The sequence below is a fragment of the Scyliorhinus torazame genome, chromosome 4 (genome assembly GCF_047496885.1).
Source record: "Scyliorhinus torazame isolate Kashiwa2021f chromosome 4, sScyTor2.1, whole genome shotgun sequence".
Lineage (NCBI taxonomy): Eukaryota > Metazoa > Chordata > Chondrichthyes > Carcharhiniformes > Scyliorhinidae > Scyliorhinus > Scyliorhinus torazame.
The window spans coordinates 232,198,662-232,214,503 of record NC_092710.1 but is presented as its reverse complement, the minus strand read 5'-3'; the positions used below and the strand labels follow the sequence as shown (position 1 = coordinate 232,214,503).

Here is a 15,842-nt window from a genome sequence, read left to right as displayed (position 1 = left end):
CTGAGGGTGAAAAAGAAATCCAGGAGTGACAGCACAAGAAAATGGTAAGTTAACTGACCGGTGAGAAGCTGCTGTTAGGGAATGTGCTGAAATAGCGTTAACTGGAAAAAACCATATCATTTATAAAGACGTAGCTCCTTGAATTTCAGTAAGGAACACTAGCAATAGGGAAGTAATGTTGGATCAAGTTGAGGTGAAATAAGGTAATAAAGTTAAAAAAAGATCATATTAGAGGACAAAGGAGCGAGACTGGGTATTGAGCAGGGTGGATAAAGGAGTGCAAGAAAGAGCGAGGCTGCGAGCAGAGTGCCAGTTTGGATCTTCTGAAATTACGTCAGGATTCAAAAGTGACACCGGGCAAGTGGAAGCAGTTGATTAGGTGAGTCAGGTAAGGTAAGTATTTACTACTTTATCACTTATATATTATTAGTGGTTTAGATCCCGATTTTTGAAAATGAGGGTCGAGCCCAGCAGGTGGGCCGCGGGGAAGGGTGGGGGGGGGGGGGGGGGGGGGGGGGGGTGTCAGGAGGGTCACAAAGCGATTGCCCGTGTCTTTCAAGCGGTGGTCCCAATCACGGGAGAAGTGCCCAACAGCCGCTACCGGCTTTTACATCGAGAATGGCAGGTGCTGCCTCCTTTTAAATGGAAATAAATGAGGCTGTGTGGAGTCTTCTGGCCAGAAGTGGCAGCAGAGAGCAGGTCATGCGATCTGCATGTATCATTGACATCAAGAGCCGTCAAGGCGCTTTTGGTGCCAAATCATGGAGCAGTGTTACTTCCATTTTCCAGCTGCTGGCAAGCAAGGCAAGTGAAATGTGAATAGGAATGGTTTTCTTAAAAGTAAGAGACAACAAGAGACTCAAATAGGCAATTTACCTATTGGGCAGTTTCTCAAAACAGAATGTGCTGGGGAGAGCTGCCCAGGAGAGTCCAGGGCAGAATGGAGCAGTGCTGCTGTTAGCTCTGTCCAGAGCTCCGGGGCCTCAGCTTTTTTTCTTTGTAGGCTGTTAACCAAACTCTGGAACAAAGCAGTATAAAGATGATTTCTTGAGGTATGGTTTTGTCAACTGTGGCAATGCAAATTAGGATGCAAAATGCATGTGTGTCATATGCAGGGAAATACAGGCAAATGACAGGAGAAGTTTCAGATTTTTATTTAAAAGCGGTGGGTGAAAAATTCCTTTTGAGGTTGGGACCCCAGAGTCAGTTGTCAGTTATTAACTTAAAGCTGACTCCAAATTAAAAGACTACCCTGCTGTAAAAGACTACCCCACATTAAAACACATCAAAAACCCATGAGGCTGTCAGCATTCTGGAGGAGCATCTCCCAGGATTATCCAGCGCTGAATAAAATGCACAGGTAGAATTTTCTCTTTTCATAAGGATGAAGACGGCACAAAGGAAGTGGCTGAAGTGTGCACCTGATATGCACATTGCCCTCGCCTCCTTTGAACCTGATTCAAGTGAGATCATGAGGACCGAAAGGCTCCTCTTTCGTATTAAAGGTAAGTGAACGTGGCGTATGTCTTGAAGGTCGACGGTGTGGGTTGCGATGGTCAGCTGGTTGGCAAAAGTGGATCCCAGGAAAAAAAGTTTGAAAAACACTGATTTAGATGAGGGGGCTAAATGTAATATCTTCACATTTACAGATGAAAGAAAGCTGGGTGAGAGTATGAGCTGTGAGAAGGATGCCGAGATGCTTCAGTGTGATTTGGACATGTTGAGTGGGTGGGAAAATGCATAGCAGATGTGGATAAATGTGACGTTATCTACTTTAGTAGCAATCATAGGAAGGCAGATTATTATCTGAATGTCCATAGATTGAGAGGGGGATGTACAAGAGACCTGTGTGTCTTTGTACACCTGTTGCTGAAAGTGAGCATACAGATGCAGCAGACGGTAAAGAAGGCAAATGGTATGTTGGCCTTCATAGCAAGAGGATTTGAGTACAGGAGCAGAAATGTCTTGCTGCAATTATACAGGGCCTTGGTGAGATCACACCTGGAATATTGTGTGCGGTTCTGGTCTCCTTATCTGAAGAAGGATGTTCTTGCTAGAGAGTGAGTGCAACGAAGGTTTGCAAGACTGATTCCTGGGATGGCGGGAATGACATATGAGGAGAGATTGAGTCGGTTAGGATTATATTCCCTGGAGTTCAGTAGAATGAGGGGGGATCTCACAGAAACTTATAAAGTTCTAACAAAACTAGACAGGGTAGCTGCAGGAAGGATGTTCCCGCTGATGGGGGAGTCCAGAACCAGGGGTCACAGTCTGATGATACAGGGTAGACCATTTAGGACTGAGATGAGGAGAAATTTCTTCACCCAGAGAATGAGAAATCTGTGGAATTTGCTGTCACAGAAAGAAGTTGACCGTCAAAACATTGTATGTTTTCAAGAAGTTAAAGGTAGCTCTTGGGGTGAAAGGGATCAAAGGATATGGGGGAAGGCAGGAACAGGTTATTGAGTTGCATGATGAGCATGATGAATGGCAAAGCAAGCTCGAAGGGCCGAATGGTCTATTCGAGGTCCTATTTTTTTTTTTCTATGTCACCGAATTCCCAGGCGATAGAATGGGTCTCACAATAGGTACGTTCATTTGCCAAAGCTCTTCACTTGAAGACCTGGATAAAGTGATTAGAAAACGTGCTATACAACACTGGGCTCGTGTCTCAAACATGAAGGTCGTTGCCAAGCCGGAAGTTACCGGTGTCGTCCCTTCCATCATACTGAAGGCAGGTGCAAATTGTATAGCTGATGAAGCAACATGTGAATTTGGGTGACAGCCAACATATGCTCAGATGCATCTGGCTTGATTCCCAAGAGAGGTGAGGCAGAGAGGGGCAGTTAGGTACTGCTGAAACCTTCTTTGCCGGAGGCACCTCGCCATAGGCACAATATGTTCCTGTGATGTGGTAAAGAGGATGGCAGCAGCGTATGCATTTTACAGGTAATGTTGCTTGCAATGCTGCCCATGAGGAGCTCCTGGTACATCGGGAGAACTCAAATCTAGGCCCTCCACTTAACCAATGACTGACCTGCTTCCTTGTTTATTTTACCCCAGATTATTTCATTCACTGGTTTTGCTGTCACCTTACCACAGAAATTCAGTGTGGAGTGTGCACCATCTCTGTCCTTTGGCTGGTGTGCCCGGTCCCTCCCGTATTCGATTCTTTCTGATTTGCTCTGCTAACCAGTTGCCACTGCCATTGCGCAGTACGTAGGTATCCAGAAACACCAATTGACTTTCAGGCCCGTAGAACCAGTTGTAGTTGGAATCAGCAATAGCTACAGTTCTTCTAAAGCCTAGAAGACATCAAAATCAAAATTCAGCGCCAAACAGAAACTACAGAATGAAGCAACAGTAAAACAAAATTAAATTGAACATTGCTTTCCCAAAGGTAATTCGGAAAGCAGGACCAATAAAATGAGAAGCATGACTGATAGGGCACATCAATGTCGTTCAAGCTATTTGTGCCACTAGATATCCACATTAACTTAGGGTGGCAAGTGGCACAGTGGTTAGCACTAGGACTGCGGCGCTGAGGGCCCGGGTTCGAATCCCGGCCCTGGGTCACTGTCCTTGTGGAGTTTGCACATTCTCCCCATGTCTGCATGGGTTACACCCTCACAAACCAAAGATGTGCTGATTAGGTGGGTTGGCCACGCTTAATTGGAAAAATACAAATAATTGGCTACTCTAAATTTATTTTAAAAAGATATCCACATTAACTTTATGTTATTTTTTTTTTTTTATAAATGTTTTATTGAAATTTTTTTCCCAAACAACAATTTTTCCCCTCTTACAAAGCAAACGCAACAATAACAATACAGAAATTTTAAACAATACACAAGTAACAAAACCCCTTTATCTTTGACCTAAACTAAACCCCCCCCTCCCCCCCCCCCCCTCCCCCTGGGTTGCTGCTGCTGGTCATCTGTCTTCCCTCTAACGTTCCCCTAGGTAGTCGAGAAATGGCTGCCACCGCCTGGTGAACCCTTGAGCCGATCCTCTCAGGGCAAACTTTATCTGCTCCAGTTTAATGAACCCCGCCATATAATTTACCCAGGCCTCCAGTCCGGGGGGTTTCGCCTCCTTCCACATGAGTAGGATCCTGCGCCGGGCTACTAGGGACGCAAAGGCCACAATGTCGGCCTCTTTCGCCTCCTGCACTCCCGGCTCTTCCGCAACTCCAAATAGAGCTAACCCCCAGCCTGGTTTGACCCGGGCCTTCACCACCCGCGAAATCACTCCCGTCACTCCCTTCCAATACCCTTCCAGTGCCAGGCATGCCCAAAACATATGTGCGTGGTTTGCCGGGCTCCCGCCACACCTCCCACATTTGTCCTCCACTCCAAAGAACCTGCTCAATCTTGCTCCCGTTATGTGTGCTCTATGTAGCACCTTAAATTGAATCAGGCTAAGCCTGACGCATGAGGAAGAGGAATTTACCCTGCTTAGGGCATCAGCCCACATACCCTCCTCTATCTCCTCCCCTAGTTCTTCTTCCCACTTTCCTTTTAGTTCGCCCACCGACTCCTCCCCCTCTTCCCTCATCTCTCGGTAAATCTCTGACACCTTGCCCTCTCCGACCCACACCCCTGAAAGCACCCTGTCCTGTATCCCCTGTGTCGGGAGCAACGGAAATTCCCTCACCTGTTGTCTAGTAAATGCCCTCACCTGCATATATCTCAAGAAACTTCCCCGGGGCAACTTATACTTTTCCTCCAATGCTCCCAAGCTCGCAAAAGTCCCATCTATAAATAAATCTCCCACCCTCCTAATTCCCAACTGGAACCAGCTCTGAAATCCTCCATCCATTCTTCCTGGGGCGAACCTATGGTTGTTCCTGATTGGGGACCCCACCAGGGCTCCCCGCACCCCTCTCTGTCGCCTCCACTGTCCCCAGATATTCAATGTTGCCGCCACCACCGGGTTCGTGGTAAACTTTTTAGGTGAGATCGGTAGCGGCGCCGTCACCAGCGCCTCTAAACTCGTCCCTTTACAGGACTTTCTCTCCAGTCTTTCCCACGCCGTTCCCTCACCCTCCATCATCCATTTACGTATCATTGCCACATTGGCGGCCCAATAGTAATCGCCCAAGTTCGGTAGTGCCAATCCTCCTCTGCCCCTACTACGCTGAAGGAACCCCCTCCTTACTCTCGGAACTTTCCCTGCCCACACGAAGCTCGTGATGCTCCTGTCTATTTTATTAAAAAAGGTCTTAGTGATTAGTATAGGGAGACATTGAAATACAAATAAGAACCTCGGGAGGACCATCATCTTAATTGCTTGCACCCTGCCCGCCAGCGATAGAGGCTGCATGTCCCACCTCTTGAAGTCCTCCTCCATTTGTTCTACCAACCGTGTCAGATTAAGTCTGTGCAAGGTTCCCCAGCTCCTAGCGATCTGAATCCCCAGGTATCGGAAGTTTCTTTCCACTTTCCTTAGAGGCAAGCCTTCTATCTCTCTACTCTGGTCCCCTGGATGTATCACAAATAATTCACTCTTCCCCATGTTTAGCCTATACCCCGAGAAATCCCCGAACCCCCTCAAAATTCGCATAACCTCTATCATTCCCCCCGCTGGGTCCGACACGTATAACAATAGGTCATCCGCATATAACGAGACTCGGTGTTCTTCTCCCCCTCTAATCACCCCTCTCCATTTCCTGGAGTCTCTCAACGCCATGGCCAGAGGTTCAATTGCCAACGCGAACAACAATGGAGACAGCGGGCATCCCTGTCTTGTTCCCCTATATAGTCGGAAATACTCCGATCTATGTCGACCTGTAACTACGCTTGCCGTTGGAGCCCCATAAAGAAGTCTAACCCAGCTAATATACCCGTTCCCAAACCCAAACCTCCTTAACACTTCCCATAAATACTCCCACTCCACCCTATCAAATGCCTTCTCTGCGTCCATTGCCGCCACTATCTCTGCCTCCCCCTCCACTGGGGGCATCATTATCACCCCTAATAGTCGTCGCACGTTAACATTCAGTTGTCTCCCTTTTACGAACCCTGTCTGGTCTTCGTGCACCACCCCCGGGACACAGTCCTCTATCCTCGATGCCAGTACCTTTGCCAACAATTTGGCGTCCACGTTCAACAATGAAATGGGTCTATAGGACCCGCACTGCAACGGATCTTTATCCCTCTTCAAAATTAACGATATCGTCGCCTCCGACATCGTCGGGGGTAGAGTCCCCCCTTTCCTGGCCTCATTGAACGTCCTCACCATCAACGGGGCCAACAAGTCCACATATTTTCTGTAATACTCCACCGGGAACCCGTCTGGTCCTGGGGCCTTCCCTGCTTGCATGCTTCCCAGTCCCTTAATAACCTCGTCACCCCAATCGGTGCCCCCAGGCCTACCACCCCCCGCTCCTCCACTTTCGGGAACCTCAATTGGTCCAGGAACTGCCGCATCCCCTCCTCTCCCTCTGGGGGTTGAGACCTATACAGTTCCTCATAGAAGGTCTTGAACACCTCATTTATCTTTCCTGCCCTTCGCACCGTGTCTCCCCTTTCGTCTCTAATTCCTCCTATCTCCCTCGCTGCTGCCCTCTTTCGCAATTGATGAGCCAACAGGCGAACTTTATGTTATTTTTGATATTTCCACATTATCCAACTTTTTCTGCTTATTCTTGCACAAAGGCTTGTCAAAATGTTCTGATATTTGTTTAGCTGCATATATATCTGACAATGGGTGATTTACATGATGATTATATTATCATGTTAATATTTAAACTTTGATCCTTTTTAGATGAAGTAGTCAGTATCATCTGAGGGGTGGCACGGTAGCACAATGGTTAGCACTGTTGCTTCACAGCACCAGGGTCCCAGGTTCCATTCCTGGTTTGGGTCATTGTCTGCGCGGAGTCTGCACGTTCTCCACGTGTTGCGTGGGTTTCCTCCGGGTGCTCCGGTTTCCTCACACAAATCCCAAAAGATGGGCTGTTAGGCTATTTGGACATTCTGAATTCTCCCTGTGTGTACCCAAACAGGCGGCAAGTGTGGCGACCAGTGGCTTTTCACAGTAACTTCATTGCAGTGTTAATGTAAGCCTTGTGATTATAAATCAATTGCTTAGATTTTTACCAAATTGTCATTGAGGATTTCTCTTATAAGTGCAAAAAAAAAACCAATCTCTTAAACATGGATCGAATCTGGTCCCGTCATAGGTCAATCTTACACAAATCACGGGCGGGATTCTCTGATCTTGAGGCTGAGTGTTGACACCATCGTAAACGCCGTCCCTTCTCCGCGCCAGCTCCGACTCAACATGGCGTAGGGCTACAGGGGCCGGCGCGGAAGGAAGGAGACCCCTAGCCCGAGAGGCCGACCCACTGATCGGTGGGCCCCGATCATGGGCCAGGCCACAGCGGAGGCCCCTCCCCCCGCCCCAGGCTGCCCCCTGACCTTTCCACGCCGAGATCCCACAAGGTAAGACCAGGCGTGAACGGTGCTGGCGGGACTCAGGTTTTTTGTTATGCCGCTCGGCCCCACATTCCCTCCAGGCAGCTTTACCAATTCAGAGCATATCTGATAACTTTGAAAGGGGCTATTCACAATGTTATACCCTTATATATGGAAATACATGAGAAATTCAACTACTGATGTTACTACTGGGGAGAGTGATTTTATGAATTCAACCCTAGTATCTACTGTATGGAACTGCCAAGAAAATGGCTCATGATGAACATAGAACATAGAACATTACAGCGCAGTACAGGCCCTTCGGCCCTCGATGTTGCATCAACCTGTGAAACCACTCTAAAGCCCATCTACACTATTCCCTTATCGTCCATATGTCTATCCGATGACCATTTGAATGCCCTTAGTGTTGGCGAGTCCACTACTGTTGCAGGCAGGGCATTCCACACCCTTACTACTCTCTGAGTAAAGAACCTACCTCTGACATCTGTCTTATATCTATCTCCCCTCAATTTAAAGCTATGTCCCCTCATGCTAGACATCACCATGCGAGGAAAAAGGCTCTCACTGTCCACCCTATCCAATCCTCTGATCATCTTGTATGCCTCAATTAAGTCACCTCTTAACCTTCTTCTCTCTAACGAAAACAGCCTCAAGTCCCTCAGCCGCACAGGGCTAAATCGCTGGCTTTGAAAGCAGACCAAGGCAGGCCAGCAGCACGGTTCAATTCCCGTAACAGCCTCCCCGAATAGGCGCCGGAATGTGGCGACTAGGGGCTTTTCACAGTAACCTCATTTGAAGCCTACTTGTGACAATAAGCGATTTTCATTTTTTTCTTCCCTCCATACCAGGCAACATTCTGGTAAATCTCTGCACCCTTTCCAATGCTTCTACATCCTTCCTATAATGTGGCGACCAGAATTGCACGCAATACTCCAAATGCGGCCACACCAGAGTTTTGTACAGCTGCAACATGACCTCATTGCTCCGAAACTCAATCCCTCTACCAATAAAAGCTAACACACCATACGTCTTCTTAACAACCCTGTCAACCTGGGTGGCAACTTTCAGGGATCTATGTACATGGACACCGAGATCTCTCTGCTCATCCACACTGCCAAGAATCTTACCATTAGCCCGGTACTCTGTCTTCCTGTTATTCCTTCCAAAATGAATCACCTCACACTTTTCTGCATTAAACTCCATTTGCCACCACAGCCCAGCGCTGCAGCTTATCTATGTCCCTCTGTAACTTGTAACATCCTTCCGCACTGTCCACAACTCCACCGACTTTAGTGTCATCTGCAAATTTACTCACCCATCCTTCTACGCCCTCCTCCAGGTCATTTATAAAAATGACAAACAGCAGTGGTCCCAAAACAGACCCTTGTGGTACACCATGAGAAACTGGACTCCAGTCTGAACATTTCTCATTAACCACCACCCTTAGTCTTCTTCCAGCTAGCCAATTTCTGATCCAAACTGCTAAATCAACCTGAATCCCATGCCTCTGTATTTTGTGCAGTTGCCTACCGTGGGGAACCTTATCAAACGCTTTACTGAAACACTTTACTGATATCCATATACACCACATCAACTGCTTTACCCTCATCCACCTGTTTGGTCACCTTCTCAAAGAACTCCATGAAGCATCAGCAGACAATGTATCAAGGGCTTGCCTTCAGGCAGAGCACTCACAATTATAATGATGATCTACTGTATGTATAAACTGAACTTTGAAGTACTGAGTTAGTGCTGCATTGTCAGAGGTCTTCCAATCTGGCTCTGTCTGCCTGTATCAGTGTTTCAGTGTTTTAGGCCACTAATCAAAGAAGAGAAGATGATGTCTTGGCCAATAATCCTTTCTCAGCCAATGCCACCAGCAATAGATTAATCATTCACGTGTCCCAAACCTGTTTCAGGGACTCTGCTGCATATAAAATGGTTGTTATATTCACTTTTATAACACAGCAACTGCACATCAAAGCAATTCATTGTATATGAGTGATTTGGGATGTTTCTTGAAGCTGCTATACAAGTGCACGACTTTTTTTAAAATTGCCAACACCACACACAAAAAAGTAAATTTCAGCACTCAGGGAGAGACATGCTCACAAGGAGTGGATTGAAGAATTAGGACTATTGTACTATTACCCCACCTCTATCTTGCACTCCCTTTGGGCATGATTTCTATGATTGTCGTGTAGGAATAAGGAATTTATCCTTTGATTTGATTCCATGGAAACATGCCACCCAGTGGTGCAGGTAATTTTTTAATTTATTCTTCCCGAGGGTGGAGGCACTGATTTTGGAGTTTATATGGGCGGGGAAGGTACCATACCATGGGTGAAGAGTGCTCTGCTACAGAGGCAGAGACAGAAAGTGGGGGGAGGCAGAGTGGCTTAGGTTCATAGACGTCATAGAATTTACAGTGCAGAAGGAGGCCATTCGGATCATCGAGTATGCACCGATCCTTGGAAAGAGCACCCCACTTAAAGTCCACCTCCACCCTATCCATGTAACCCAGTAACCCCACCCAACCTTTTCTTGGCCACTAAGGGCAATTTAGCATGGCCAATCCACCTAACCCATAAGACCATAAGACATAGGAGCAGAATTAGGCCACTTGGCCCATTGAGTCTGCTCCGCCAATCAATCATAGCTGATATTTTCTCATCCCCATTCTCCTGCCTTCTCCCTATAACCCCTGATCCCCTTATTAATCAAGAACCTATCTATCTCTGTCTTAAAGACACTCAGTGAATTGGCCTCCACAGCCTTCTGCAGCAAAGAGTTCCACAGATTCACCACCGTCTGGCTGAAGAAATTCCTCCTCATCTCTGTTTTAAAGGATCGTCCCTTTGTTCTGAGATGGTGTCCTCTGCACATCTTTGGACTGTGGGAGGAAGCCGGTACATCCAGAGGAAACCCACGCAGACATGGGGAGAATGTGCAGACTCTGCACAGACAGTGACCTAAACCTGGGAGTAACCGGAGTACACGCTGTTGCACAACTGATGCTCCCTGATGACTTGGGGGAGGGTAGGATTGGTTACATATACGCCCAGGAGGTGAGGATAAAGCGTAAGTTGGAGGAAGAGTTTTTTCAAATAAATTTCGAATACCCAATTCATGTTTTCCAATTAAGGGGCAATTTAGCGCGGCCAATCCACCTACCCTGCACATCTTTTGGGTTGTGGGGGCGAAACCCACGCAAACATGGGGAGAATGTGCAAACTCCACACGGACAGTGGCCCAGAGCCGGGATCGAACCTGGGACCTCAACGCCATAAGGCAGCAGTGCTAACCACTGCAACGCCGTGCTGCCCTAAGTCGGAGGAAGAGTTGGGGAGGGAAATAGGATGGGGACTCTGGCATGAGGCGATGAACTCAATCTCCTCCTGCGCGAGGATAAGCTTGATGCAGTTCAAGGTGGTGCACATAACCTATGCGAGGATGAGTGGGTTCTTCCAGGGGGTGACCGATGGGTGTGAGAGGTATGTACGGGGTCTGGCGAATCATGACCACATGTTCTGGGGTTGCGAGAAGCTGGAGAGCTTTTGTGAGGCATTGTTTGGGACTTTATCCAGGATAGTGGGGTGAGGTCAGGCCAGTCCTTATGGTGAAGAACTTTGGGGTTTTGGAGGAGCCGGGACAATCCAATAATGCTTTGGGGCTTGGGGGCAGAATTGCTTCGGGGCTCCAGAGGTTGGGATGCCATGCTGTGCCAGGAAACATGCGGCTAAACGTGCTCGTTATGGGACTTTGTTCTTATTTAGTTAAATCCCGCCCTACGTATTTTCAAATAGGAATTTTTTAAAAATAATAATGAGTTGCAACAATCTAAGGATTCAAATAAAGCAAATGAACAAAAAAAAACAATCTTATCATCCGAAAACCCTAAAACTCCATGTCCCAGGTGGCATTTATGTGACCGTATGCACATTTAAAAGGGAGGTTAAATTATTCCACGGCGTCATATTTTGTTTTACTGGGTGGCATGTGGCGCAGTGGTTAGCACTGGGACTGCAGCGCTGAGGACCCGGGTTCGAATCCTGGCCCTGGGTCACTGTCCGTGTGGAGTTTGTACATTCTCCCCATGTCTGCGTGGGTTTCACCCCCACAACCCTACCGCAGGTTAGATAGACTGGCCACGCTAAATTGCCCCTTAATTGGAAAACAAAATAATTGGGTACTCTAAATTTATATATTAAAAAAAAAATTTGTTTTACAATGAATCTGTGAAGAGCCTTCTGACATTTTATTGCGTTAAAGTGCTATATGAATTCAATTTGTTGTTACCAAGTTTAAATCCATAATTAAGATTTGCACAAGTTTGTACGCATTTGGATAAAACCGCGGATTTTTGTTTTGCTGCAGTATTTTGCCCAACCCACATATTCCTTTCGGCAAATATCATTGACTCCAATGATCCCTTCCTTTGAATGGAGAACGCTTTTGTAAGAAGCAATGGTCTGGTTAAAGGAAAAAACTTGTCTTTGAGCACACAATTTCCAACCATCTCACCATTTCCTTTTCTGTTGTAATAATAATAATAGCTTACTGTCACAAGTCGGCTTCAATGAAGTTACTGTGAAAAGCCCCTAGTCCCCACATTCTGGCGCCTGTTCGGGGAGGCCAGTACGGGAATTGTACCCGCGCTACTGCCTTGTTCTGTATTACAAGCCAGCTATTTAGCCCACTGTGGTAAACCAGCTGTTTCACCTCATGTCCTGTGAAATATCCTTTCAGTAGCACAACTGGGATTGTGACTTTATCATTAGGGCAATCATGAACACCAAATGAATACTTATACAAAATGCATTTGGATAGACATTTTATGTATCACCTTGCCACCTGTGTGAAACATAATGTTTTATAGAGCTTAAAGTACAGCTCATAGTGTTTAAAAAAACAGATGGAATAACATTTTTTTTAAATGTCAAGTCCCTACCCGGTAGAACAGTCCTATAGTAGAAAGCAAAATGCTGCTTGATCCAGGGGTTATCAAAGTGACTGATATTGAAGTGCTTTTGTACAAGAAACATATACTGGAATAGGGATCTGGTGGTGTAACTGCCATAAGCCACGCCTTCATACAAGGAGCCATCCTTAATATCTTTTAGTAGGACCATCGATTTCTCCAGAATAGCGAGGACTTGTTTTGTCCATAAGTAAGCTTCTTGGAGATAACCTAGGGATCACAATGAGAAAGAAAGCATCTGAGTAAAATTGATGACATACTAAAATGACAATTTCAACAATAGCAACTCTTACAAAATGATACCTTTGAGCAAATGCCTGATTTTTGTTCAATAAAATTCATTAGAAATGGAGATGATGCCAGAGGACAGGCAAACCACTAGTGCTATTCCTGTGCTTAAAAAGAAAACTAGAATACCTGGGAACAATAGTCGATATAGCGTAAAACCAGTGGAAGCTTTACCGGAAGAAGTGACAGAAAAACATCAGAAACCAAAAATGTAATAAATAAGTTCAAAGGTCATGTTTGACCAATTTTTTGTTCATTCTTCAAATAATTCAATAAAGAGTACACAAGAGTAATGAAGTGGTAGATGTAACATATTTGATTATGTACTTTGACAAGGTCTTTGACAAGGTACAATGACAGTGGATTAATGACTACAAACAGACCATGTGGAGTCAGGAAATAAAAAGCAGAATGAAAAGCAAGCTGGCTATAATACAGCAAGCAGAAAGCAAGGGTTAAGGTTAGCTACTCACACAAGCAAAGGCGGGAAAAGGAATTTGTTGCTGGCACCAGTTGGTGCGAATGTCTATTTCTGTGCTGCACACATTATCACCTTGTGGGTTAATATACATATATCAAACTCAGTAAAAGATTCTAAACTATTTTACAAGAGTATTATCAATCAAACTATGTCACCCAGTCACATGGGGCGATATTAAGGCAGACACCCAAAAGCTTAGTCAAAGAGGTAGTTTTAAGCAGCAGATTAAAGAAGAAAAGAGAGGTAGAGTGGCGGAGAGGTTCTGAGAGGGAATTCCAGAACTCAGTGCCTTGGATACGCAACAGGCCCGAGATGGAGGTTTGTGGGCCTGGAGTTATAGGAACTAGGAAAAGGTGTGGCCTTGGAGGGATTTGAAACAAAGGGTGACAATTTCAAAATGGAGGTAATGCTTAACCAGAAGCCAATGTAGGTTAGCAAATACAGGAGTGATAGGTGCACATATCTTGTGCCAGTTAAGACACAGGCAGCAGAGTTTTGGTTGGCCTCATGTTTACATAGGTTTACATGCATGTGTTAGAATAGTCAAGTCTAAAGGTAACAAGGACACGGATATGGGTTTCAGTCGCAGATGAACTGAGGCAGGGAGAGTAATGGAAGTGGAAGTAGACTGCATAATGCTCAAAATATTTGATATCATTTTGCTTTCCCTTGTACAACTATATTGGGCATCTTGGCCGGAATTTTCCAGCCGTTGGGATTCTCTGTTCCCGCTACCAGTGCACCCCGCCTGCAGGTTTCTTGGCTACACGGGATGGCTTCAATGGGAAATCTCATTGACAAGCGGCAGGAACAGAAAATCCCGGACCTTATAAAAACTTTTGGAAATGAAGATACTCTCGCAGCTATAAATTAAACACAGGTTATTTTAATCTTGACATTAGAACTTTTGTTTTTTTGGAAAGAGCTTATTTTAGAATATTTGTTTGGATAATATTTGATTGACAATGGTTTGCCAAAACATTTGCCAAATATTGTGAGAAAACAAAATGAAAATACCATGTGCCAAAAATTATGTGAACTTTTGAGCTTATTTTCTTCCTCCTCCACCTCTCCCCATGCCCCCTCAATAAGGCCAAATGTCCATTGTTACAAATTATTTTGTTTACCATGTCTGTCACTCCTGCTTCCCACATGGCATATGCCAAAGTAAGTTCAAACTTCTCAATACTCAACTTCATGATCGTGTAATCCAAATGTAACAATAGCACCCCCTTGTGATTGGAACCAGATATCTATATCTCTTCATATGTTTCCACATTTGCAACTCTTATAAAAAGTGGACTACATAATCACCTGACCAGATTTAGAATTGCCGAGCTGCAATTTTGATTTGATTAATTTCACTTAATCGGTTTGACTTGTCTCTGTGTAATTGACTTAACTATTTTCCTTAACTCTGCTTTTTGCTGGAGCTCACTGATTGCCTACGTCTCTATTGCTGCTTTTGATTCCCTGGTCCGAATAATGAGGCACTCCACCGAGTGGAATGGGAGGGAAGTTGTCTCAAATTCATGGTAAAAGACTTAGGGTGGGTTTTTCCGTGCCCCCAGGGCGTGTTTCACAGCGGCAGGGACATTCAGTGAGATCATGGCTGATCTGAGATCTAGCTCCATATACTTGCCTTTGTCTCAAAATCCCTTAATACCTTTGGATAACGGAAAATCTCGGTTTTCTATTAACAATTGATCGAGCATTAATTGCTGTTTGTGGAAGAAAGCGTCAAAGCCATCTTTGTGTTTAGAAGTGTTTCTGAATTTCTCTCCTGTAAGGCCTGGTTCCAATAGGGGCTGGTTTAGCACAGGGCTAAATCGCTGGCTTTGAAAGCAGACCAAGGCAGGCCAGCAGCACGGTTCAAACAGGCGCCGGAATGTGGCGACTAGGGGCTTTTCACAGTAACTTCATTTGAAGCCTACTTGTGACAATAAGTGATTTTCATTTTCATTTTTAGACTATGCCCCCTAGTCCCAGACTTTGCATACTCCTTTCAGTAAAACTGCACGACTCAAACCAAGTATTAAACATATTCCAAAATCATTTCTGTAAAAAGGCTAATGGAAAACCTTAAAAGATACACTCAAGAACTACATCAATTCAATTTTATTTTTCCTAAAATTGCAACTTTTTATTTTTGATAACAAGAGATGCTTGGCATCAAGTGAAAAAACAAGAAATGCAAGAAGAGAGCATGAAAAGAAACTGGCAGCTGACATAAAAGGAAATCCCCAGGTTGTCGATAAACATACAAATAATAAAAAAGGGTGGCGATAGAAAGAGTAGGACCGAGTAGGTCAGGGAGGCAGGAGAAATAGCAGATGTACTTGGAATCTGTCTTTGCAAAGGAAGAAGCTACCCATGCCGGGCTGAGAGAGGAGTTAACTGGTAGACCAGAAGATTTACAATTGAGGTGGAAGCTATCTTTACTTAAAATTGATAAGGTTCCAGGACCAGATGAGATGCATCCCAGGGTACTGAGGGAAATGAGAGTGGAAGTTGCAGAGGCACCAGTGATAATCGTACAGCCTTCCTTAGATATAGTGGTGGTGCCAGAAGAGTGGAGAATCATAAATGTTAAACTCTTGTTCAAAAACAGGTGCCAGGAAACTTATGGGACAAAAATCAGTAGTCATTT

At 45.3% G+C, this 15,842-nt stretch overlaps 1 protein-coding gene across 2 annotated transcripts in view; it reads right to left on the bottom strand.

Annotated features, from left to right (window-relative positions):
• Positions 1 to 15,842, bottom strand: part of dse (dermatan sulfate epimerase) — a 137,535-nt gene that overhangs the window by 9,996 nt on the left and 111,697 nt on the right. For both annotated transcript variants that reach the window (XM_072499432.1, XM_072499433.1), the window contains 2 exons: positions 12,394 to 12,633; positions 3,098 to 3,305 (listed from right to left, as the gene is read on the bottom strand). In XM_072499432.1, the coding sequence (XP_072355533.1) occupies positions 3,098 to 3,305; positions 12,394 to 12,633 (448 nt within the window). The remainder of the gene's footprint in view (positions 1 to 3,097; positions 3,306 to 12,393; positions 12,634 to 15,842) is intronic.